The sequence below is a fragment of the Otolemur garnettii genome, unplaced genomic scaffold (genome assembly GCF_000181295.1).
Source record: "Otolemur garnettii isolate 467f Iridium unplaced genomic scaffold, OtoGar3 scaffold00009, whole genome shotgun sequence".
Lineage (NCBI taxonomy): Eukaryota > Metazoa > Chordata > Mammalia > Primates > Galagidae > Otolemur > Otolemur garnettii.
This window is the reverse complement of record NW_003852404.1, coordinates 1,487,931-1,515,225: the sequence shown is the minus strand read 5'-3', so window position 1 is coordinate 1,515,225 and position 27,295 is coordinate 1,487,931. Positions and strand designations below refer to the sequence as shown.

General features: G+C 39.3%; 1 protein-coding gene across 1 annotated transcript in view; it reads right to left on the bottom strand.

Annotated features, from left to right (window-relative positions):
- The window catches only part of EFHC2 (EF-hand domain containing 2), a 153,749-nt gene that overhangs the window by 55,976 nt on the left and 70,478 nt on the right, over positions 1-27,295 (bottom strand). The window contains exons 9-12 of the mRNA XM_012801456.1: positions 24,953-25,118; positions 17,035-17,177; positions 13,565-13,761; positions 10,860-10,990 (exon numbers count right to left, since the gene is read on the bottom strand). Coding sequence (XP_012656910.1) covers positions 10,860-10,990; positions 13,565-13,761; positions 17,035-17,177; positions 24,953-25,118 — 637 coding nt within the window. The remainder of the gene's footprint in view (positions 1-10,859; positions 10,991-13,564; positions 13,762-17,034; positions 17,178-24,952; positions 25,119-27,295) is intronic.

Genomic DNA, 27,295 nt, shown 5'->3' with positions numbered 1-27,295 from the left:
ACCATTGCTCATTGTAAAAGAGAAAAAATATCAAAGAATGAGGCTCACTGTATTAATAACAGCTTGGTGTGCAGCCTGCTCAGATTACTTCAAAGAGTATGCATGTCTTGAAATATTTATATAAATATACAGACACATACAACCTTTAAATTTTTGGCATAAATAGAATCATATTATACATACTTCTGGATTTTGCTTTATCTATAAAACAGTACAACATATATGTGGTAGCCATCAGTACTGTTCACCAACATCTGGTTTTCCTCTTTCTTCTGAGCAGATGAGAGGCGCCTTGTTACTAGTGCTAGACCATGAATTCAGAGTGTAAATAATACATATGTCTTCCAGTTAAGAATTGTTTGTGCTTTACCCTCCAAAGTTCTCTTCTTTTTCTGGCAAAGTGACTGACAGCATTCAAGATTGTGGTTATTTTACCAGCTTCAGTCTCTGAGTGGCTACTATGAACAAAATTCCTCTGACAACCACAGTGGATACACAGAGTGAGCAAAATAGAAACCTTTGCTCATTTAATTCCTTGAGATGTGGGGGTTGCTTGTTACTACAGCATTACTTAGCCAATCTCAACTGATACATTAAACTATTCTTCAGTTATGCATTATTTGGTCTACTTCATTTTTTGTGATGGCTAAAGAGTACTGCCTTAAACTAATATAATTGAATATATACAACTACTCCCTCTTGTTTGGTATCCGAGTTTTCCAAATGTTTGCTATTACAAAATTAGCTGCAATGAATATCGTGCATGCATGCATAGATGCACACACACACACCCCCATATCAGTCAATCCACTTATCAAAATTTTTCTGAATAAAAAATATCTAAAAGTGTTATTAATAGATAAAAGGACCTAAATATTAAATACATACTATCAACTGCCCTCAAAAATGCTAAACCAAGTATCTTTGTTGTAAAGTGATTTTTGGTCGTCTGGGTATATACCTAGTAGAAGAACTGAAGGATCGAATGGCAGGTCTGTTTTTAGATCCCTAAGTGATCTCCAAACATCTTTTCAAAAGGAATGTATTAGTTTGCATTCCCACCAGCAGTGCAGAAGTGTTCCCTTTGTTCCACATCCACGCCAACATCTATGGTTTGGGGATTTTGTGATGTGGGCTAATCTTACTGGAGTTAGATGATATCTCAAAGTGGTTTTGATTTGCATTTCTCTGATGATTAAGGATGATGAGCATTTTTTCATATGTCTGTAGGCCATGTGCCTGTCTTCTTCAGAGAATTTTTTCTTTAAGTCATTGTAGCCCAATTCATAATTGCTAAGTCATGGAAGAAGCCCAAGTGTCCATCAACCCATGAATGGATTAATAAATTGTAGTATATAATTGTAGTAATAAATTGTAGTATATGTACACCATGGAATATTATGCTGCCTTAAAAAAGATGGAGACTTTACCTCTTTCATGTTTACATGGATGGAGCTGAAACATATTCTTCTTAGCAAAGTATCTCAAGAATGGAAGAAAAAGTATCCAATGTACTCAGCCCTACTATGAAACCAATTTATAAGTACCCACACTTTCATATGAAAGCTATAACCCAACTATAGCCCAAGAAGAAAGGGAAAGAGGAGAAGGAGGGGAGGAGGGGAGGATGGGTGCAGGGAGGGTAATTGGTGGAACCACACCTACTGTGCATTTTACAAGGGTACAAGTTAAACCTACTAAGTATAGAATATAAATATCTTGACACAATAACTAAGAAAATGCAGTGAAAGTTATGTTAACCAGCTTGATGAAAGTATTTTAAGTTGTATATAAAACCAGCACATTGTATGCCATAATTGCATTAATGTACACAGTTATGATTTAATAAAAAAATGCTAAAGCAATTTAAATTCCTATCAATGGAAAATGAGAGTACATGTTAACCCCACAAGCTCACGTAGAATCAATTATATTATCCTTTTTAAAATATTACCAATATAATAGGTAAAAATAACATTTCATTGTTGTTTCAGCTTATATCATTATCACGCATCTTTTCCTAGGTTTAAAGACTATTTGCATTTCTTCTGTGAATTGTCCTGTGTTGTCTTTGACCCACTTTTGTCTGATTTTATAGGAGGCATTCATAAGTCCTTAATGTTAACCCCTGGTTCTTATTCTGGTTTTAAATATTGTCTATTCCTTGTCTTTTAAGTTTGTTTGCAGTATTTGCTGCTATAGAGAAATATAAAAAATTCCTATAGTCAGCAGTGCCCATAGCTCAGTGAGTATGGCACTGGCCACATACACCCAGGCTGGCTTGAAACCAGCTCAGGCCAGCTAAACAACAATGACAACTGCAATAAAAAAAATTAGCTGGGTGTTGTGGCAGGCACCTATAGTACCAGCAACTTGGGAGGCTGAGGCAAGAGAATCACTTAAGCCCAAGCGTTTGAAGTTGCCGTGAGCTGTGATGCCACATCACTCTACACAGGGCGACATAATGAGACTCTGTCTCAAAAAAAGCATGTTCCTATAGTCAATACCATTTTTCCTTTATAGATTCTGGAAAATGTTCCCACCACAAAATAAAAATTTATATAAATATTTTCTAATCACTTGTCACCAAAATCTTTATTAATAATCCATTCTTTCTCCACTGACTTGAAATGTTCTCCAGGCCCCACAGTAAAGTCCATAAACATGGGTATTTTATGGACTCTACACTACTTCACTGATACTGTGGCATATTCCTCTGCTAGAAAATTGTGATGTTCACAAATGTCTTTAAATTACATACATTTCTAGTATCTACACTTTTCTTGGCTTCAATCTCTCATTATTCCTGTTGACTTTATAACCAATGAGTCAATGTTTCTCCCCAACCTTGCAAAACAAAGCCAAATCTAACAACAGCAAAAACAAAAACTACTGCTTTGTAATTCTCGTTGCTTTAAATATACAAATTAATTTGGGAAGATTAGAAATTTTAGAATATTGTCTTCCCACTCAGAGGTATCATAAAATTTTAAAATTGTATTTATTTTAGTCTTGTACACTTCTTGTCAGTTTATTCCCAGGTATTTCATAATTTTTCTTGCTACAGCAAATGGCATCCCCCTTTGCAGAACATTTCCTAACTGGTTATGGCTAGTGTAATGTAAATGTAATGTTTTGTATAAATTTTTCTTACATTTTGCTACTTTCCTGAATACTCTTAATAGTTCTAACCATTTTAAGATGGATTCTTTTGGATTTTCTGGGCACACAATCATATTTGGGTTCTAATTTCAAAATCCATTTTCAGTTCTACTTTGGGCTATTTATATAGAGATTCCTAAATGCCCATTTCAATAATGCCTAGGATAATGAAATAATGGAATTTATAATTAAAAGCATCCTTATAATGATCTAATCCAAAAGTTACCTAGTCAATTGCCTAGTGGGGTAGGTAGGTAAGATAAATGGGAGAAGACAATAAAGTATTATAGAAACTAGGAAGAAATGCAGAGAACAGGCTTTACCTAAGTGCCACTCACCTCCAACTGACTGTTGCCATGGGGAAATGTAGGCTCAGTTTCTATCTTCTAAGAGGAATCATATATATAGATTTTTATGTCAAAACTCCTAATGTTAGAAACATTAAACAAAAGCCAAGCAAAATATAATTGCTAGCTTTCAATCTTTGAACCTGTATTTAAAGCAATTTGAACTAAAAACGCTTTGTTGGAAATTGCAGAAGTATTCAAGTGTAGGAAACGAATTTGCATCTTTTTTAGCTGTTTAGTGGATCAAAACAGTATTTTCAAAGTACCAAAACCAAGCAGATGTTTTGCTTGATTTGGTTACAAACAAGGAATTTAGTCCCTGATGTCAACATACATTTGTGTTCCCTGTTTGGCTCATGTTGATTTGGATTGGCTATCCCTGCAATAGTCCCAGCACATGCAAAGCTTGTCTTTTATTTATTTTATTTGTCCCCAACTTTATTCAAGTATACTTGACAAACACAAATTTTATAGATTTATGGCACAAGACATGTTTTAACACACGTATATATTGTGAAATAATTTAAATCTAGCTAATGAACATATCCACCATCTCACATAATTATCATTTTTTTGTAGTCAGACCATTTAAGATGTACTTTCTGAGCAGTTGTCAAGTATATAATACATTATACATGGTGACCATGCTGTACAGTAGGGCTCCAGAACTTATTCATCCTAACTGAAACTTTCTACAAAGGGCGCCTTTTAAATGGCTTTTCTATATTTGGGGAAATTCCCGCATTGTTTTCTGCCACCCCAACATGGAAGTCAGAGCTCTATTTCCCAGCTTTCCTTGCAGTTAGAAACATGTAAGTAGGTGACCTTGACTCCACCAAGTCTGCCTCAGAAGGGATTAATAGGAGAAAACCATCTCAGCATGGGTAATAGTTGGCAGTGTCAGAGGGTTCCAGCTTTCAAGGGTGGCAAGGATGCAAGCTTGCCAAGGGTGGTGATCATGTTGGCTGCAGTAAAACTGAGTTCTTGGTAGCAATGCAAGTGTAGCAACAAGTTGTGAATAGTGGTGGTGGTAAAACAGATCATTTCTCATCAGGAAAGTTCTGTAGCCCACTTCTGGGCACTATTCTTCAGTTCAGCCTCAAGTTCATTTCTCCAGCCCTACCAAAGATACTATGAACCAACCAGGACCCTTTTAATAAATTCCTTTTCTACTTTACTAGCTGGAGAATATTTTGCTTTTTAAAACTAAGCCCTCACCAATACAAACACCACCACCAGGCAGTGACAGAATCAAATCAAAGATCTCCATGTTTTTGATTTATAGGCCAGCATTCTTTCTATCGCCTCACATTATTTATGTTTAATATGTTTAGAAAGATTCAAAATGCTGTTTTCAAAAATACATACTACTGGGGCTCCTATCTTGAAGATAGGCTATGAATACTGTCAAAGTGTCTATTTGGCTTATGATAAAAGCCTATGTTTGAGTGCTTTGGGAATTTGTTTGTATTTGATTTTGCTTTTGTTCATATAGATTCATAGATTAGTGGCCTCCTTAAAAGATGTCAGATAGCTTATAATAAAAATACCAATAACAATGTACACTGAGTAATCCAAATAAAGATAGAGCAAAACCATATAAAGGGAGAGATGATTGTCCTAGATAAATCAGCTTGAGATTATTACCACATTCTAAGCACTAAATTTACAATCTGCTTCCTTGAAGTAAAGGACAGAAATAGGGTGGATTATATCCATGTTTCGTAAACTTAGTCCACCAATGACGATGTTCATTGCTTTCCATCTTTATGGCCTCCAAGTTTCTAAAATGTTTCTCTTTCAATCTCATTTATTAAAGAATGTTTTAAATGATTCCACCACAGGTAAATGTGTAGCTTATTGAAATACCAAAAACAGGATGTAGATTTCCATTACTATTGTCAGTGATACCAACTTGCAACTGTTAAAACAAAGGGTTTTCATTTTCTGAATAGCCACCATGCACTAGCCAGTGTGTTACAATAAGAACTTTACATACACTATCAAATTTAATTATCACAACAGCTTTATGTAGTAGGTATTATTATCTTTATTTTACAGATGAAAAAATTGTGCAACAACTTCTCCAAGGCCACCAAGAGAGATGAGCGTTGGATCTGAGTTTGCCAAACCCAAAACCAGTGTTCTGTTTATATTATACTACCTCCCTCAGGAAAAATTTTAGTTTTACAAGAGAGAACATTTTCTTAAGGCTCTGAATCTTAGACGGAATTTATTACATGAATGTTCACAGGAAAACTACTGACCCTCTGGTCAATAATGGAAGTCTGAAAAGAACTGTGCAATATAGTTCACTATGTTCATTAAGGCTTGATACACTGGGTTCTGGAGGTATCTGGGAAAGATGCAAGAGTGAACCAGGCATGGACCTGACAGACCCCCTGACAAATTTCCCCCAGGTGGGGAGAAGAGATGAGCACACAGATAAACAAAATACACACAGGATACATTGGGCACCATCTCTGTTGAGTAGATCAAGGCTCAAGGAAGTAGCCAGATGGAGGGATTGACTATGTCTTCCCCTGGCTTGGGGCCCTCATGGCTGCTGTCCATGTCCCCAACTTCATGAAATACTAGCCTTTCCATGCCTACTCCTTGCCCTGCTCCCTGCTGAAACCTGCCTGTCACTAGGTACTCTGAGCCTTTAAGAAGGGCTCTCTTCATTCTTTCAGGTAACACTCAGCAGCTCTCATAGAGGAATCTGGCAGACCACGAACAAAGGGGCCCAGGGAAACAGGTTCAGCATAGAGGCAGAAGTGGTTGACCCCATCACAGCAAAAGAGAAATCTTCCCTACCTAAATGGAAACAGAAATCTTCCCTACATGTGTTTCCTGATGACTGCCTGTCCTTGTATTCCCTCAAGTCACTTCTGGGCAAATATCTGAGGGAGGCCCACACATTAATCCATTATCAACCATAGCACCTTATCCAGAGGTAGTTTATTAGCTCAGCTCTTCTACTCAAGGTTTTCCTGAGAGGAACAAAGGCAATGTTAGGGGCTTATATATACAAAGAGTACCAGGTATCTAAGCAGGACAGAGTGTCAGGGCCACAGAAGTGAAGCCCACAGTCCTATTCTGCAATCCTGCCTCTAGCTGCCTCTACTCTTCTCTGTTTCAACTCACAAAAAGGGAACATTTTACAAACAAATTATAAACCTACATGTTAAGAGTTTCAGATTATCAGAGCCCGGAAAGAACCTGAGACCAACTTATGGACAAAAGAGTGAGGTGCAGAGAAGTAAAGTGAGTTGCCCGAGTCACTTGCCTAGGGAAGGTCAGGCCAAGCTTTCCCTGACTTCTCTAAGTCAGAGCCAGATGGCCCTTCCCTGGTGCAAGGTAATCAATTATTTACTTGTTTGCTGCATGTTTTAGACTGAATGTTCCTTAAGAAATAGGACCATTCATTAAATTATTCAACAAACATCTATTGCACTTGGCAGGAGCCCATGTGGAGGCAGGGAAGTAAATAATTAACAACTCAACAGAAAGCTACGTACCAGCAGGTGTAAAGCATTCAGCACAGTGCTTGGCCCATAGTTAAGTGCTCAATAAATGGTAGCTTCTACAAAAGTATTCTTCTAGGGAGATGGAAATAAGAAGGTATAGGCAGGATTTAGAGCAGAGGAATGATCCAATCATATTTTAGAAAGATCACTCTGCCAAAACTTTGGAGGATAAGAGTTAAGGAAAGGAGATAAAGTTACAAAGCTCTCCACAGGGACTGAGTGAACAGTAATAAAAAGCTAAGCTGCAATGAGGAAGCAGAGGATGAAGTAAAGGGGAGGTTTCCAGAGGCAGTAAGAAGCAGAATTCCAGCTGGGCACAGTGATTCAAGCCTGTAATCCTAGCACTTTGGGAGGCTAAAGAGGGAGGATTGCTTGAGGTGAGGAATTCGAGACCAACCTGAGAAAGACTGATACCCTAACTCTACAAAAAAATAGAAAACGCAAGCCAGGTATGGAGGCACACGCCTGCAGTCCCAGCTACTCAGGAGGATGAGGTGGGAAGATCACATCAGCCTTGGAATTGGAGGCTGAAGTTAGCTATGATGATGCCACTGCATTCCAGCCACCTCAAAAAAAAAAAAAAAAGTAGAAGTACAAAAGGTGGGTGGGAGAAATGATCATGATATGCGGGAAATGAAAGACAAGGCAGACCCCTGACCTAGGCATATGGTGACCTTTACCAGAATACAGTCCCCAGCTGCAACTTTATGAAAGATGAAAATCAGGTCAATTTAGGAAAAGTTATTTGGAAATGCCTAAGAGACATCCAAGGGGGACATGTCCTAGAAGTGTTCAGATTTCCTGGTGTGTAGAGGTCACAAGAAAGGTCTGAGCTTGGGAAACTAATACAGAGACATCAGCTTATAGGTCAAAGTTAAAGCAGTAAGGGCTGAATAAAATGTATCCACTTAACTAACATTTATGAAAACTCTACTGTTCTCTAGACACTGTGGTAAGTGATAACAGAAAGCAGACAAAAAGAAAAAGAAAGTCCCTTCCCTCAAAAAGGTTATATTCTGGTGAGGGGAGCCAGAATACACACGCATACATTCACACTTAAATAAAGAAAGAAAAATATCAGCTAGTAAAAGCAATGAACAAAGAATTAAATTAGGATGTGGTGTGATAGTGACTTAGTTCCTTTGTCTTTGCCCAGGAAGGGGTGTGAGTAGCAAAAAAGAAGGCTGAAGGCAAGGTGCAGAGACCTGCACTTGTGGGCCAAACACAGAGGGCTCAGCACTCAACACAGAGCATCTCATGGTGACCTGGACAGCAGCACTCATGGTCTACACTCTTCTTTGAAGTCTAGACCACCACCTCCAACTAAGACCTCTAAGAATAATGCTAGTGGTTCATGATTTCACTCAGTGACTACAGACATTTATTAAGCCCAGAACTTGGTGCCAGGGATACTGCCATGAATAGGACCATCAAGGTCCCTGCTCCCAGAAAGCTCACATTCTAATGGAAGACACACAAGCATACACACATGCATACCCTCCCACCAAGTAAACAGATCTCTAAATAAGACAACTTCAAGTGCTAAGAGCTATGAAAAATATAAACAAAGGGCTAAGAATAACAGTGAGTGATCTGCTTTAGATAAGATAATCAGGGAAAGAAAGTTCCTCTGGGAAGTTGACCTTGGAAATGAGTCTGAGAATTTGCCACAAAAGGATGGTGCTGAGGGAACGCCAGACAGAGGAGACCGTGTGTGCAAAGGCTGAAAAGAACTTGAAGTGTTTGAGAAACCTAAAGACAGTCATGGAGGCCAAAAAACAGGGCTAGAGGCAAAGAAGTGATGACACTAGATATACAGAGTCACATCACTCAAGGCCTGCTGGCTGCAGTCAAATGTTTGGATCTTACTGTGAAGACAACAGTGAGCCACTGAAGGATTGTTTAGGCGGGATATAACCTCATCTGATTTTCATCTTAAGGAAATTCTGGGACGGGGAGCTCCTTCTTTCTGAGCATGCAGTGCCTTGAGGCCAGTCCTCCACCCACACAGTAGGGCGGCCTTTTATCCCTCACAAGTTTAGGGTCAGGCCTCCATCTGCATAGCAACTTTTCCTCCTTGGATAGGGTGACCAGACGTCCCACTTTTAAACAATTTGTCCCGCATCCTGGGGCGTTTTAAAAAAGTCCCAATTTTTGGAAAGAACGCACAAACGGGCAGGAGAACAGGAAGGGAATATAGGGTTTTCGGCTGCCATGTGGCTATTTCACCAAAATATGAGTTTTATATTATTTTTGTTAATTTTATAATGTTAAACTGTAATAATAACAAATAAGTGTTGAGAAGTGATTATCAAGAACTGCTTTATCAAAGTTTGCATTGTTGTCAGGCGCTGCTCTGCTCTGTCCCCTACCCTGCCCCCGCCCCTCCCCATGTTGTCCTGCTTTACCAATGTTAAAGCAGGATCTTTAAACCTTGGATCTACTGCTTGGTCTAAGTGCTTCCCAAAAAGCCCCATAAACTCACTAAAGTGTTTCCAATTGACTTTCCAAGAGTATTGGGAGAATGGATGCTTTTGTAGAAGGACACAAAATAATAAAATGAAACCACTCCCTTATTTCTGATGGAAATTTCTTGGTTTCTCCTCCACTGCTTTCCATTAGCCAGATGCCTGAGTAATTGTCTTTGCTCTTTACTCTGTCTCCATTTATTTTCCAAAACATCATAAACATGTGTATGTGACTATGAACAATAATAAAGAACTATAAATTCTTACTGATCCCAGAAGGTTGGGAATTATAAACATATATAAAAATATGTCCTCTGCTTTTCTCAAAAGGACATTTTGGAGACACAAAAGAGCTTTGTTAAAATAACAAATGAGCTCTTGGGACACTTTGGGCCTAATGGTGGGCTCCAGGCGATCAGGTAGTGATGAAATAGGCAACTGCAGACACAAAGTTGGAAAGACCTCCTTGCTATCCTCTCTTGGGCTCACTTCCTCATTTCTCAGCCCACATCTTGACTGCATCAGCTGAGTTTACTATATAGCTTTCAGCCACTATTGTTTTCAGGAGCCAAAATTCTCAGCCGAAAGAGAAAGTCCCCTTTGTCCTCCATCCATGATTTAATTGACATTCTCCTGAACACTCCATTCACTTTGTTTTGAGGCTAAGAAGTCTCACAGTTGTACTGGACTGTGAATTTGAATTTCCCTGTGTTTCCACTGTTTGGAAATTTCCCTAGGTCAGCCACTGGATAGTCCCAGAATTCAGGTTTACCTTAGAGAAAACCTTTATTGCTCATGATTTAATATTTCTAACTGCCATCATAAATTTTTCCCAGGATTCCTATATTATGTCCTTGAGAACACACATAGGTGTGTGAACATACACAGATGTACACATATCGCCTTTGCTCTGATCAGCAGTAAAGTTTTCACTATCTTTTCCAACTTCATCACATTCCTAGGGAGATTCCCTTCATTTGTCCCCCAGATTGTGGAGTGGTGCCCTAAATGGCATTTTTTAACGCCTTTCTTGCTCAGATGCACCATTCCTGTTGTTCCCCTGATCCTTCAACACCATGGTTCACAAGACAAAGTGATCAACCGACTGACTTTTTATACTTTCGTCTCTCGGTTTCCACCTGTAAGCTTTTTATATGCAAATGCACAAAATTTGCTATAATATTAATGGCCAAAACTTGACCATAAAGTTAATAAAAGTGCAAAGAAATGACAACTCCTAATAAAAAAAAAGTACACAACTAATTAGGAAGCACTAAGAAAGAAATTGTTCCTTCTGTTCCTTGGATAATCTTGAGAAGAAAACAGATTATGACCAGCAGAATATGGCTTACCTGAATGTATTATAATCCACCTTCTTTGTGTGCTTACAGTCAAGAGCCGTAAATATCTGCTTGATTTCTCTGGCTTTTAATTTTTCGTCCTTCACCTTTTGTAGGGCAAGGTTAAAGTCGCTATAAGGAAACTATAAGGGTGAGATGAGAGGAAAGACATATTTAAATTTGCTTTAGACTTTGTGAGCCAAATCTTTCTGATGGCCAATAAAAAGACTTCATACTATGAACCTGAACTTAGCAAATAAGTCTTTTCAAAGAGACCAACTTAAGGATTCAGGACAGTTGGTAACACAGGTTCCAGATCCGAGAGGACAGAAATGTGCTTAAGGAACAGTTGGCCACAGATGTCAAAAAATCAGCTCAGCCTTCTCCCTATAACTCTAAGACACTGGCCCCTTATGTTGGGAGACCCTAATGGACAGAATGGGTATTTTAGATAAGTGGACCTCCGTTTTCTCTACATCTTTAGAATGGCTCCCTCTAGAACTGCTGGCTGTTAGATGATGCAATGATCAGAGCAGGGCTGGTGTCAAAGATCCACACAGGCACTATAAGCCCTGTACATTCATTCTCTAGGCAGCTCACTGTTCCTGGCTTCTACCCTGTGATTAGTTTTTTGATTTAATAGGATATGTCTTATTCCATCTAGTAGAGCATGGGTTGTAAATAATTACAGCTAAGAGATCAAAAATTAAAAGACAAAATTTTAAAATGAAAACATCAATGGTAATTTAGCATAAAGCTCCCTCTCTTCGACCAGAAAATGATCCAGGTGGTTTGGCACCCAGTGCAGGTCCCCACTTCCTTCCCCCTTTCTGCGTTTCCTTTCATCTATTTGCATGATAGGCTCTATTAGCTCTTTTGAAAAGACTCTTCAGACTGATATTAAAGAGTATATTAATTTTTCTCTGCCTAGAATGTCCTCTTTAGGGGTAGTTTTAAAATTATGCAGTTTTCTCTTGGGATAAGATACCAGATAATGTCCCATCCTGCTTTTATTCTTCTGAAAGGAGAAAAGCCCTTTATATTTTATATTCCTGCTGCATATATTTTATATTAAGGTATAGATTCACCCTCTGTTTGGGAATAGAACGCTAATTTACAGTAGCTACAATGAGCTAAGCATTTCACGTGCATCATCACATCTGATCTTCACAGCAGCTCCATGAGATAGGCACTGCTGTTACTTTCACTTCAAAGAAGAAGAAACTGAAGATCAGGGAAGATACATGTCTATGGTCCCTCAGCTGTTAAGTGTGGAGTCAGGTTTCCAAGCCAGGTCTGCTGGTCTTCTGTTTCCTGAATTCAGCATTTTTGAATACCCATAGCTACTGGTTCATGGCTTTATGATAAACTGCATGGCTAACACTACAATCACAGAGATGGTGTGGTAGCCAAGGGAGCTTTGGATGCTCAGGCCTCCTGTCAAGAGAGACCCTGTAGGGAAGAGTTATTGGTTGCTTATAGCCTCCAGCTGCCACACCTCCCCGGCCACACAGAGTTCTGGTGTCCTTGCTGAGGCCACCCTCTCCCCAGGCTATTCCCGCCTGATGACAGAGCGCAGTGGGGGGACTAGAGCTGGGCCACTCCTGCCAAACATGGAACCTCTCTGATCAGCATTCTCAGAACTGCACCACCAGCCGAGGTTCTCCTTACACCCCAACCTCCTTCCTCTCTCCCTTTACATGGGACAGACCTGCCTCAGAGTCTGAAGGCTCTCTTGCCTCCTCCATGTCCCTTCCCCTTTTCTTCTTTATCCTTCAGAGGTGTTTCCTCCAATACATCTCTTGCACATCTAATTCTATCTTGTCATCTGCTTCTCAGAGGACCCAAACTGATATGAAAGGTATGATATACTCAGAGAGACTGATCTTAGCAACTTAACCCTGGGCATTTTATATACTGTAGAAATGATATAAAAACGGGTAGGTACTTCAGGTATATAAATAGTACATAAATATTACTTATGGATGGACATTTAAAAAAAATTTTCCAAATGGATTTTTAATATTAAGCAATGATTACCAAATATACATGTTTGTACACTGAATCAGTCCACAGTTAAAATCAATATTTTATCAACTTGTTATTTTTACTGAATAATATTGCCACAATACCACTTTTAGTAGCAAGACCTATCTGCCATCTTATTTCAAATATTAAAAAAAAAAAAAACTCTTTGAGCTCACTGTTGTCAATTTCTCCTTAAATTCTCATTTAGGCCGTGGGTGGATACTGTTATAGGAAGTTGCAACCCCAGCAACTATTGGGTTCCCTTGGGGTTTCTGATTGTTCAGGTCTTGGCCTTCTCTGTTGGCCTCTGCCAATTAACTGGAACGGCACAGTGTGTGGCACCAGATTTTCTTCCTTTCCTATAGTTGTTGAATTTCTTTCTGAAAACATTGTTAGCATCAGCAGAAAACCCAGGAAACTTGATTCAACCCCGGCCCTGCCTCCTGCCTGTGCCTGGAATCCGTGATGCTGAGCAGCAGAGAACCCAGCGTGTGAGCACAGCAGACAAGGACCTGGCCTCCGTGATAGGACCTGTGGCCAAGTCGCACGTATCCATTATTCATGCCCACATGTGTGAATGCACAATATAAAACCAGTGGCAAGAGGAAGAAGAAAAGGCCCTAGAAAAAGAAAAACACAGATTGCAAAGGGCAGAGAGGCAAATGAAGAATTATACAAAATAAATTCACCTTATGTAAATTCTTCTCCATGTAGTTTAAGGTGTACTCATCAGCATTGAGTAAAAGAAATAGGTAGCCATTCATATTCACTGTGGCTCCAACATACAGCTCCTCGGCCTTGATATATTCTGATAGTTCACTTTTAAAGACTTCTTGTCCAGGCTTCTTAACACGGCTTCTTTGCAAGAATCTCCCACCAGTATACCCTATAGAAAAAGGGAAAACTTCATCAAGTACGTGTACTCTTAAAAGAACCATCTAACTTGCCTTCAGAGTTACTTCATCTTCAAATACAGACTGTACAACTTACCTGTGAACTCAAATCGCTTACTATTCTCAGACTTAAGGGAAAAATGAGGCAGTGGGTGAAGAAATAAGGCTTCCTAGGTCAATGTGTTCAAGAAAACAATAGTGTAGTCTTTTCTTTCCTCTCTTGACTCCCTTCCCAGTCCAATAAACAGTTGGCAAGGACCTGCTATATATGCCCAGCAGCGTACTGGGAGTGTGGGGTATGAGTAAGACACATATCTTTAGAGCAGATTTTGAACAGTACCAGTTAGAAAATTCTTCACTGTGCTTATTTCCACCTTTTTGTCCCATATGAATGATGTCTTACTGTAAAAGAGGTTACTTAAGTGTTTGAAGATAACTATGGGAGTCCCCTTAATGTTTTTTCCCCTACAGGTAGACTATCTTGGCTTCTTTTAGTAATGCCTCATATTTCTTACTTTCCAGAATTCTCACCATTTCATCTGTTCTCTTCTGGGCATTATTTCTTTTGTGACCTCTCAGAAAGCAGTGAGCAGAGTTGAAAAGGGGACTCCAGTACCTTCTGATCCTAAACTAAAATCTACAGACCTATGAAAACAGTCTGAGATCAAATGAGCTTTGTGGTCAACTTCATCCCACTCCTCCTACCACATGCAGAAACCATAGGTGGTGGAAAGACACAGGTTTGAAGCTAAATAGAACTACATTCCATCCTGGTTCCCACACTGGCTTGTTAAGGATCATCTTTAGGAATGATTTAATCTCTCTGAAACTCTGTAAATTCTCATTGGTAAAATGAGAATGAAATGTGTAGGGGCCAAGAAAATGTGCCTCTTAGATCATCTAAGGGGTGGAACATGACTGTTAGAAGGCCCCAGCTGCTGTGTTCTGAAATCTATCCTTGCGTGTGTGCTGAGGTCACACTTCTCACAGGCTACTGCCAAAAGATGATTAAGCAAGGCAGGGATACTAAGGCAGGCCCACTCCTGTAAGACAAGGGCTCCTCCAACTAGCAAAATTTGCCTCAAAGACTCCCTGTCAGGCATTCCGAAACTTTCTACAAATTTTACTGCTAAGACTCCCCCTTCCTTCTTTCCCTCTGTCTTCACAGGACTCAGACCTGCAGCCTATGGCTCTCCTGGCCTCCTATGGCTTCTTCCACATTTCCCCTCAGCAGAATTTCCCCTAATAAATCTCTAGCACATTTAATCTTGTCTCAGCATTTGCTTCTTGGGGGACTTGGACTAACACAAATGTGACCTCATAAAGTTCTTGTAAGTCTAACATTAAGTTCTCAATCACAGCTGCTAGTATTATTATTATTATTTTGAGACAGGTCTCACCTCTGTTGCCCTGGATTGAGTGCTGTAGCATCACAGCTCACAGTAACCTTAAACTCTTGGGCTCAAGTGATCAACTTACTCAGCCTCTCAAGTAGCTGGGACTACAGGTGCCTGCCACAATGCCTGGTTAATTTTTCTATTTTTAGTAGAGATGGAGTCTCACTCTTACTCAGGCTGGTTTTCATGAGCTCAAACAATCCACCTGGCTGGGCCTCCAGAGTGCTAGGATTATAGGCATGAGCCACCATACCTGGTCTATTTCCAGTAAGCTGGTAACACCTTCCCATTCTATATGTATAGAGTTTATTTTCTGACCTGTAAGAGCATAACTTATATTCATCCCTATTTGATTTCCTACTTTAAGATTTGATCTATTATTCAAACCACCATGAAGCCTGACTTAGTTATACAAATTATTCATTACTCATTGGCGTGCCAACTGGCCCATACCAGTTCATAAGAGCTGACTGTTAAATATTCAGAGATTTTTCAAGATAGTTTTTTTTTTTTTTTAATCTGTTGGCTGCTTGATATTGGCCACGGTTGGGGTATTCACACCACAGAAATAGGAAAATAGTACAAATCCAGGGCTTTTAAAATCTTTTCAAAGAACTGATTAACTGGCACATCACTGATTATTTTCCCAAATGTGTGTCTTCAGCATAGATAAAAGTATTGAATATGTTGAAACCAAGAACAGAGTCCTATAGGTCCATGCTTTGATAGGTCAATGGCTCTATTCAGCAATGGCTGTAGTATCAGCATATTGCAGAGAGGAATTCCATGGGCCTGATCCTTGGCAACAGCCTCAACAGGCAGAAGGGCCAGAGAAAGATGGACCCTGAACACAGAATTTGTACATCTGAAATAAATGTCTTATAGTCAAGCAAGGTATCTGTAAGCAAGACTATCAAGAGTACAGACTTCCTCTTGGTTTACTGGCTGCTGGTGGGACTGGTGATACTCATCCACAATTTTGAGGCCCTTAAATTCCCTAGAGGTACCTCAGAGGCCACAGAGGAAAAGAGAATTATAGCAAAAAGGAGGTAGCCCAGGTACCCCCCAGCCCTGAGCCAACCAAAACTGCTCCTCTTTTATCATCTTATAAATTTAGGTTCCCACTTAAGAGATCTTTGTAAAAAGAACTCTACTGTTTTTTTTTTTTTAAAGCCACTACCAGGTGGCACCCGTAGCTCAGTGGGTAAGGCACCGGCCACATACACCAAGGTTGGTGGGTTCAAGCCCAGGCCTGCTAAACAACGACAACTGTAACAACAATAACAAAAAATAGCCAAGCATTGTGGTGGGCGCCTGTAGTCCCAGCTACTTGGGAGGCTGAGGCAAGAGAATTGCTTAAGCCCAAGAGTCTGAGGTTGCTGTGAGCTGTCATACCACGGCATTCTACCGAGAGTGACATAGTGAGACTCTGTCTCAAAAAATAAATAAATAAAAAATAAAAAGCCACTACCATAGATTATCTAGGCTACTAAATCAGATCATATTCCTAAATTTCTGAAGTGAAGAGAAAAATTCTGAGGAAATTCTGAGGAAAATTACTATGAGAGGAGTACTTCTTTTTTTTTTTTTTTTTGAGACAAAGCCTCAAGCTGTCATCCTGGGTAGAGTGCTGTGGCATCACAGCTCACAGCAACCTCCAACTCCTGGGCTCAAGCGAGTCTCCTGCCTCCGCCTCCCAAGTAGCTGGGACCGCAGGCACCTGCCACAACGCCCGGCTATTTTTTGGTTGCAACCGTCATTGTTGTTTGGCAGTTCCAGGCTGGATTCAAACCCACCAGCTCAGGTGTATGTGGCTGGCGCCTTAGCCGGTTGAGCCACAGTGGTCGAGCCAAGAGGAGTATTTCTTACCTGAATTCTTCTCTATAGGTTCAAACACTGACATCGTGTCATCACTGAGAAAATATGAAATAACAAACAGCCTGTCCGTATCAGCACATTTGTGAGTGATGAGTTTTGCAAAAAACCGGAGTACATTGCTTGTGCTGCCATAGCTAAATGGAAGAAAAATGAGAGTTATGGAATTATACATGCAACCTTCCATACATTATATATGTTTTTTTAAAAAGGCTACAAAAGGTATGCTATAATTTTAATGTAGTAGCATAAACTCTAAGAAGAGTTCCCACCATCTTCTTATTAAGGTTCTAAATCTACATGCAGAGAAAATTTCCCAGCATATTAAAATATCTCTGATTCTTTTTCTTTTCTTTTCTTTCTTTCTTTCTTTTTTTTTTAGAAACAGGGTCTCATTTCTGCTCAGGCTGGTCTCAAACTACTGATCTCAAGTGATCCTCTTGCCTCGCCCTTCCAGTGAGCCATTGCACTTGGTCAAAAATATCTCTGATCCTTTGTATGTTCTGATAAACACATTGGGAAAATGGACCCCAAACAAATATCATACACACACTGCTCAAACCAGCCACATTAACCAGCTGTTCTCTAGTGCCGAGGTTAGTCGACAATTGGTCAATGATCACAATAATCAAGTCAGAAAGAAATGCAAACACCTAGCTTTGTCACCCGAGAAATCCAGAAGGTGTGTTTTGTCTATGCCTGGAGCTACCTCCCAGGTTCACGACCCACTGGTTTATGCCCATTGTTTCTCTGTTGTCCAGCTCATATCCTCCCCTCCCTGACTCATTCCTCCAACTCAGCTCCCTGGCATCCCCCAACTTCCTTCAAGAGAGAAATTAACTTTACCCTTTCAAATAATATAATAAATATCATAGACTTGCCTTTTCAAAATGGCACTTATCACCCATATTGTAAGCAGCCATTACAAGTCTGATTTCTGAGAACAAGGAAAAAACCCATTGTCTAACATAACAATTTTTATCTTAGGACTACTCAGTAAATGTTTGTAGGAAGTTGTTACAAGATTTGCATAGGTTGGAATTTGCACTTAAAATTCTCTGCATACATAGAAAGGTCTAGAAGACTGAATATAAGATCAAAGTCTAGAATGCAAAGGTCCCAAAGTTGATTGCCTGGTCACTTAAGAAATTAACACATTGTTGTTGGTCAGTCATGAGTTAATTTGTGTTTTCATACCCAACATTGTTAACTCGTGTTTGCACTCGCATTAGCTATTGCAATTTTTAAAACACAGAGTAATGTAAAAGATTGTAAAAGCTTTCTTGATTGTGTCACCAGAATAATAGCCAGTGACATAGGATAGGTTCTATGTAAAATTGCCAGTCAACAATGTGTTTAATTTATGACCTGTCAGCAGAAGTATGTCTATTGATATTAGCTAGTGAAAGGTAGACTTTATAACAAACAGTAAACTACTGGGGAGATCTTTGATCATCATAAGCATTACCCCAAGGAGGTACACAGGAAAATAAGCCATGTCCTTCGTCACTTTCCTGTCACAACTCTAAGAGAGGTTTTCTCCTATGCTGGAATTAAGTATTTCGTTATGTTCCCAGTGATAAAAAACAAAGTATTTCTAATTGGCAAAGGCAGAAAGTACTCTTTTCCACCCTTTACTCGGATTGTCCAAGAAGCAGGGCAGGCTTAAGGCTTCATGAGAGGAAGAGCAATAGTTTGGAAGACTTACCCCAGAACAGCCTGAGAAAAAACAGCCAGATCACCTTAAATCTGTTTTCTTTGTGCCTAGTTCCCAGGCTTCACAAGGACCTCATATAGTGCTGGGTAGCTGGGTACAGCTATCCCTTGGCAGTCATTTTCTTTTGTATATTATTAGATTATAATATACGATAGTTTTTTGTTTGTTTGTTTGTTCTGCAGTTTTTGGCCAGGGCTGGGTTTGAACCCACGACCTCTGGCATATGGGGCCAGTGCCCTACTCCTTTGTGTTACAGGCACCGCGCTGCCCAGTAATGATAGTTTCAATAGTGCCCTCTCTCATTAAAGACCCATAACCTTGGCTTGGCACCTGTGGCTCAAGTGGCTATGGTGCCAGCCACATACACCTAAGGTGGTGGGTTTGAATCCAGCCCAGGCCCACCAAAACACCAATGACGGCTGCAACCAAAAAATAGCCAGGCATTGTGGCATGCACCTGTGGTCCCAGCTACTTGGGAGGCTGAGGCAGGAGACTCGCTTGAGCCCAGGAGTTGGAGGTTGCTGTGAGCTGTGATGCCACGGCACTGTACCCAGGGGGATAGCTTGAGGCTCTGTCTCAAAAAAAAAAAAAAAAGACCCATATCCTTTCAGATGTCTGAATTAGCATTGAAACAACTCAGTGAGATATAACCTCAGGGCAAATGAATACTCCTGTAAATTTAACTTCTTAAAACTTTCATTTATTTCAAAGTATACATGATAAGTGTGGGTTTTTCACATATTCAATATGTCTTTTTTCATGTAATCCTAGTGTTCTGGATATCTCATAAATCAGGAATATAATCTATTCAAGGCAATTTTTAGACCAGTGGTTTACAAAGTTTATTGTGTATATTGTCATCTGGGGAGCTTGTTAAATACACAAGTCCCACCCCAAGAGACGTAAATTCTGTAGTTAGCTTGCATCTCCAGAAACCTGCATTATTAATAAGCACCCCAGGAGATTCCGATAAGGTGGTCCCCAGGGCACACTTTGAAAAGTACTCCAAGTGTCTTCAGATATTTCCTTGACTAATAAGCTAATTATCAAACCTCTCAAAATACTCTTTTAAATCATAATACTCTACCCTCCTGGCTGACCATATACTTACACCTCTTGTACAAGACATAATGTTCCACCCAATTTAGCACTATATTGATTTGTACTCTTGGCTGTTGTTTTTTTCAAAATATGTTTATTCCCATTTCCCTCCCCCCAAAATTATAAATCCCTAGGTTTAAGGGCCATGCCTTAACTTCTTTCTACACACAACTCAAGAGTTATCTACAATCGTGCCTTGAATTTTTCTCCCATTTTCTCTTAAATCCCACTTCCATTAGATTTGCTCTATCTAAGTAGCTCTTGTAGAGGTCAACAGTAATTTCCACAATGCCAATTCTGTACTTTGTTGTCCACACCTAACTTGACCAATCATCAGCAACTGGCACAAATGATCACTCCTTCTGCAATATTCTTGTTTCACTTGGCTTTCAAGATCTTACATTTGCTTGGTTTTGCCCCTACCTCCTTGTTTTCTCCTTTTTAGTCTTCTTTGCTGGTTCCTCCTCTTTCCCTTACTGTCTTAATTTGTGGTGTTCCAGAGTTTACTCCTTGGTCATATTCTTCTCTATGCAGGTTCACTTCCTTGGTGATCTCATCCAGTCTCAAGTCTTTCATATGGTTTGGCATCAAGGCTTTAAATACCATCTACATGCTGATGACATCCAAATTTATATATCTATCTCAGCTCTCTTTTCTGAACCCCATCCTCACACATATATCCAACTGCCTACTCAGTATCTCTGTTTGACATCTAATAGACATATCAAACTTAACTTATCCTAAAACTGAACTTCTGCTCTTGGCCCAAACCTACTACATCTACAGTCTTACCCATCTCAGTGGATGGCAAGCCAAATGTTCAGTTGCTCAAGCCAAAATGTTCAGAGCATTCTTAGCTCCTCACTTCTTTCACATCTCATATACAATCTGTCAGGAAATCTTACTGCCTCTGCCCTCAAAGTATTTCCAGAATCCACTATTTAATTTCATGATTTCCACTGCATTCACCTAGATCTGAATCACAATAATTTTTCTCTTACATTACTGCACTGGCCTCTTAACTGGTCTTTCCTTCCACCAGTGCCAGTCTATAGGCCACTTTGAACACTGCACCAGAGTGATTCTTTAACATGTAAATCAGCTCAAGTCACTTCTCTGGCTCAAATCTCTCAATGGCCCTTTATCACTCAAAGTCAAAAGCATCTTTATAGACTGGCTACATGCAGTGGTTCATGCCTGTAATTCCGGAATTTGGGGAGGAAGAGGGCTGAGACTGGAGGATCACTTGAGGTCAGGAGTTTGAGAACACCCTAGACAACATAGATGCTTTCTCTTAAAACAAAAATTTAGAAATTAGCCAGACATGGTGGTGTGTACACGTAGTCCTAGCTGGAGCTAGGATAATCATCACTTGAGTCCAGAGGTTGGAGGTTGCAGAGAACTATGATTGCACCACTATACTCCAGCCTGGCTTACAAAGCAAGACCCTGTCTCTAAAAAGGAAAAAGAAAAATCTTCCTTATAATGTTCTACAAGGCCTTATGTGATCTGATCCCCCATTCCCTGTCTCATCTCACCTCTATATGCTCTGCCTTTTACTCATCTACTCTATCCACATTGGCCTCCTGGATTGCTCTTACACATCCAAGCATGCTTCTCGCTTAGGACCTTTACACTGACTATTCCTTCTGCCTGGAGCACATTTCCTCTCCTTAGTAAGGTCCACCCAAACTACACTATTTCAAATTGTGACTGAGGGTTTTCCTCAGCACCAAACTCCTAGTTCTCCTTTATTCCTTCCATAGCAACTTGACGCCTTCTTTATTTTTTCCATGGCACCTCACACCTGCTATACGCTACATAATTCCTTATGTATTATCTTTATTGCTCATTACCTACCTCCCACAACTAGAGTGTAAGTTCTGTGAGGGCAGCACCTCATATCTATTTTGTTCAGGGATGTATCCCAAGCACCTACATCCATGCTTAGGAAGGAACTTAGGAAACATTCATTTACTAAGAAAACCTACTTCAAACCTCCAAAATAGCTGGAGCTATAGAATCTTGCAGTTGGAAGACATATAAAGGTTTGTTTTTATTGATGGGGAAAAAATTTTAAAAGGAAAAAATGACTAATGGGGACAGCAGATGGACAACATCTGAAATAAGTCAGAGATTAAGATTAAACCATGAATGTCTGGATGCTACATGGTTATGAATAGCAACAAGGCTGGGATGATAACCTTCCCCGTGTGAAGTCATCTGTCACTTCTTTCCATCATTAAGAACTGGATGAGTGAATGTTTATTCTATCGCTTATTTGTCCATTCTTGCTTTTATTGGACAAAATATATATTGAGCCCCAAATATGTTGCCAGCACTGTTCTCACTCTGAGGGAAGCAACAAAATCAGTCTCTGCCTTTAAGGAGCTCTTGGGGGAGTCCACAAATTACACAAATGAGTAATTATCACACACTGTGACAAGTTCAGGTTCAGTGACAAAAATCTAGAAGTTAGATTTGCCTGGGTTCAAATTTCAGTTTAACTAAGAATCAGTTGTGTGAACTCAGGCAAGTTGTATAGCTTCTTTGAACCTCAGTTTCCTAATATTAAGAATAGGTGCAATAGTATTATCTACTTTTCAAGGTTGTTTTGAGAATTAAATGAGATCAAATGCTGCATAGTAGTTAGTAAACAGCTACCACTAATTGTTCATTATTAGTAGTAATATTATTATTAGAGGTATAATCAGCAGAATATTGTGGGCACACAGAGAATGGAGTAACTAATTTAGCCTGCTACAGAAAAAAAAAAAAGATACTCTGGTTCATACACGTCAAACTAGATAATTTTCCCAGCAGGCCATCACAGTAATGTTTACCCAAATAAACAGGAAAATCTTTATGTCCATCAAAAACCTCATATGCTTTAATTTGAAACTACTTCCTTCAATAACTCACAGTAGAAAAACATTAACTATGTAATAGCTATAGCACCCAATTCATTTTTAATAGCAATATATATATAACTAGTATATATTATGTACAATCTCATGTCTCAATTCACAGTTAATTTATATTAAGAAACTGTTCTTTGTATGCTTGTGAGAGCATCTTCTTCAAGTTCTCAGCTTTAAAAGCTTAGGTTATTCAAACTCATGTGTAAGTCTCCAGCTGAATGCCAGTTACTATGGAAACATGGTTCCTGTGTAGGAGGAGCTTGAGGGAAGTATATTCCTGGCACAGAACAAGCAGTGGACAAAGAGAATGAAATTAGACACATTTGTGCCTATATCACCATCCTCTAGCCACAGCAGCATGACAAGGACCTAGAATGCTGTCTGTAGTCAGTGTTCTGTGGGCAAGTTTACACACTATAGACAGAAAGGGAGACTAAGTCCAACTATCCACAAAGAACTGTTTTCCCCTGAGTTCCAGAAGCAACACCCTGGATAATATTTCATCTTGTTTACTTGTAAGAAAAATTCCGTCTCCTTTTAGAATAGGGACATTCTTCCTGCCCACCTCCTTTGGGTGGCTGCTCTTAAAAACAGCAGTTAGTTAAAAGTGTCCATCAAAAGTCCTACCCTGCAACCTCGCAGTAAACAGTGTTCTCGATAAGGAAGGATGAAGTATAAATGTCCCTCTTATGTGATCAAAAATCAGTGGTTCTCAAATACTGATGCAGCTTAGAAGCCCATAAAGGGCTTCAGAAGACAGAGTGCTGGGACCTAGCCCCAGAGTTTCTGTCTCACTGCTTCTGGGGGAGGCACAAGAATTAGCATTTCTAACAAGTACAGGACACCCTTAGCAGAGTAGCATCAATTCTAAAACTTGAAAATAAAATACTAAAGGGGTTTAAAAGCAGATTATTTCTTGAACAATGAAGGACATCACATCATGGCAAAGGCAGACTTTCAAATACAATTCTTACAAACAGATTTTCACCATTTTTATAGAAATAGCACAACTATTATTCTCTCTTTAGTTGCTCTACAACAGCATGCGACTCCACTCAAATTGATCAAATTCAAGATGCCATCTTTTCCTTCTCCTCCTCCCAGTCTTACTCCATGTTCCTTTTATCATTTTTCTCTCCAGAATCTCTTTACCCATTCTGTATGCCCCTCACACAGGGCTGAAATTTTTAGCCTGCATCCTACTCAAGCACCTGCAGCATTTGTCCACCACTCTTCCTCCAACTTCTTTCTCTGGGGCCTGTTCTTCCTGCAGAAGCAAAAAGTAGCCATGGGCACTGACTGCATTCTATATGCATGACTCAGGGGTCGAGTTTTCCTCAAGTGTATTAGGAATACTTTTAAAAAACTATTGTTTAAACTTTTATTCAGCCATGTGAGAAATCTATGGTTGCTGTACTCAAACAACCTCCCAAGTGAAAACAGCAACATTAATCATCAACTAACATTTTGAAAGACATTTATAAATCATTGAACTCTCTAGAGCAGAGATTGACAAACCATAGTAGGTCGGCCAAATGCAGCTGGCCACCTGTTCTTGTATGGCCTTTGAGCTATGAATGGTTTTTTTTTTTTTCATTTTTAAATGATTGGAAAAAACTTAAAGGAAGAATAACATGTTGTGATATGTAAAAATTGTATGAAATTCAAATTCCAGTGTACATAAAACAAGTTTTATTGGAACATAGTCGCACATTTGTTTATGTTCTGTGTATGGCTGCTTTCAAGCTTCAATGACAGATCTGAGTGGTTGTGACAGTTACCGTATGCCCCACAAAGTCAAAAATAATTACCATCTGACCCTTTAATAAAAAACTTACTGACTCCTAAAAAAAAAAAAACTTACTGACTCCTACTCTAAATCATTTCCTAGGGTCCATCTTCAGGAGGCAGATAGATAGGTAGATATGGAAAAATGACATCGCTAGGGGATAATATAACTTTAAGGGCCTCCAGATAACATGTTAATATAAGTATTCAAGTAAGAACTTTTAATACTTGCAAGTTAACCAACTTCATTAAAAAACTATAATAATGTCTCCCTGGACTTGAAGTTAGATGAGTTGCATGACATCTGTTTTATCATGAGAACAATGTTACAAACCCCAAATTCATTTGAGAAATACTGGTCTAAAATCATGGTTCCCTCAAGCACCTGTCTTTTTCCATGAACTTCTTGAAGTTCTTCCTAGGCGGTGTGGGTACCAGGCCTATGCAGGAACGCAGAGAATCCTCTTCAGAACCAAAGCCAGTATAAGGTGGAAATTTCCTTTCTATTTTTGGAGGAGAAGGAGGCTTGCATGGAATTGAGGTAAAGTTCTCTGTAACAAAACAAAGGCAAACAAAACATCAATATTTTTTTTTTGCCCTGATTATGGCTGTTTTGAAAGGTTTGTTATGTTTTCAAGATGAACATGGAGATCTTTGTAGACTATTTTAAACTCTTTCAAACAAAACACAGCAAAATCCTGTGAGAGTAAGATTCAATCATGTTTACAAAACCCACAGAACTCACTTAATATCGCCACTGGTTCAAACAGAAAGAAAGGAATCTATGTCAAATAAGTAAACATTTATCTTTTGTTATCCCATCTCTATTTTTGAATATTTTTTGTTCTTCCGTAGTTTTCCAATAATATGGAATTCAAACATGAAACTTTATGCCATCCAGTCCATATTTTGACCTGTAATTTAGCCTTTTCCTATCTCAGTCAACACTCACTAATAAAATGCTTTTCCAAACAGAACTGACCCCTGACTATTACCTTCACCCTTCCCCATCCGCCATCTCCTCCTACAGCACCCACATTTTGAGTTCTCTTCCTTGTAGCCAACTCAACTCCAAGTCATGGCACTTCACTATCTAGTTAAAAAACAAACATAAAAACAAAATTGCCTTCTCACCAGTGGCTGCTGCAGGTTGCTCTTATTATTGCCCAAGAAAAAATGGCAATCATATTCAAATGCAATGAAGCAAACTGAACTAAAAAAATCAAAACTTTTAAGAGTAGCTAACTGCCTGCTCTCTCAAAGGGAGTGCTAAGTGGTAAATGCTGTTGATTTTATTTATTTCCTTATTATCTGTGAGGAAGCAGAAGTGGCAAGAGAGCTGAAGACATATTAGTAAATAACATAGGACCTTTAGGTACTCATTGGCAAGGCCACGGAATCTCTGAGAAGCAACTGTGGTCTCCAGAGCAAACAATATATTGACCTGATCTACCCAAGTCACTGCTGCCCCCAGCACAAATGGCAAAGAAAATGTCAAGATCAATCTTTCCTAAAGCAAAACAAAAACCAAAAAAACCCCACAGAATCCATCTTCTACTTCTTCTCCAAGCTTGAGTATACCATACGTGTTTTCCCTTTGTGATGAAAGTAGTTCCACATAAGCAAAGATACTCTTATCTACTGTAAAACTTCTAACAAAAGAAAGAGTACAAATTTTAATGTATACCTCCATGAGAGAAAATGTATACCAATTTTTCATCCAAGACAATCTAACTCTTACCATTAGGGTGATTTCTTTCTCCTTTTTTGGATGTCATTTCTAACTCCAATTTGACAACATTTTTAGCTTTCACATTTCCTTAGACTTCCTAGCAGCCTTTGTGTGAAATTTCCCCAAGCATAACCCCTTCCCCAATATTGTTCCATCCTAGGAGAAACTGTTCATGCCAGTCATATTCACAAAGAGAACATCATCAAATATTTCTCACTGGCTCAAGGAAAGAGGGCAGCCAGTATGCTGGTACAAAAGTGACTTGTGAGCCTTTCCTATTGCTATTTTTATGATGATTAAAGGAAAGTGTTGGGAATAAAGAGGAAAGTTCAAATCTTGGAATTAACCAGAATTGTAGTTGACTGTGTCATTGCCAACCACTGTATCAAACACACCACTGTTTGTTACCTTCATTTCAGGGAAAGCAGCATAGCCATGGCAGGAGAGTTCTATGTGATTATAAGAAACTTGGGGCAGGAGCAATTTCTTCTAACAGGGGACATACATATACAACTCTACATACCAATCTGAGGTCTAACCAAAAGATGGCACTTATTAAACATCAAAGTAATTAAGAATACCTTCCACACCTCCTCCCCAAATTATAGGTTTTATACATCTTGTTGTTTCTCAACCACATACTTTTGGTAATAGATTTAAGTAACAAAAGAACCCATTTAGAGCCTTCCCCTGCACCCACAGTGCCATCTAGTGTATAAAAGCTGAGAATTGCTCCCCTCAATCACTTCTGACTTTTGTTAACACCACATATATATACATCTTAGAAACCCTGGCTCAAGATCCAACTTTAAATCACATTTCTCTAGGTAATTCGCATACATCCACAATGCTTTGGACTTGCACTTGGATGACAAGTTTCTTGACTTTGGTTTTCCATCATCCCAGCGTCCTGTATGTTTCAGGTGTTCACAAATATTTGTTGAATAAATTTAAAAAGATATATTTTTATACAAAGCATCTTCTGAAACATCTTCT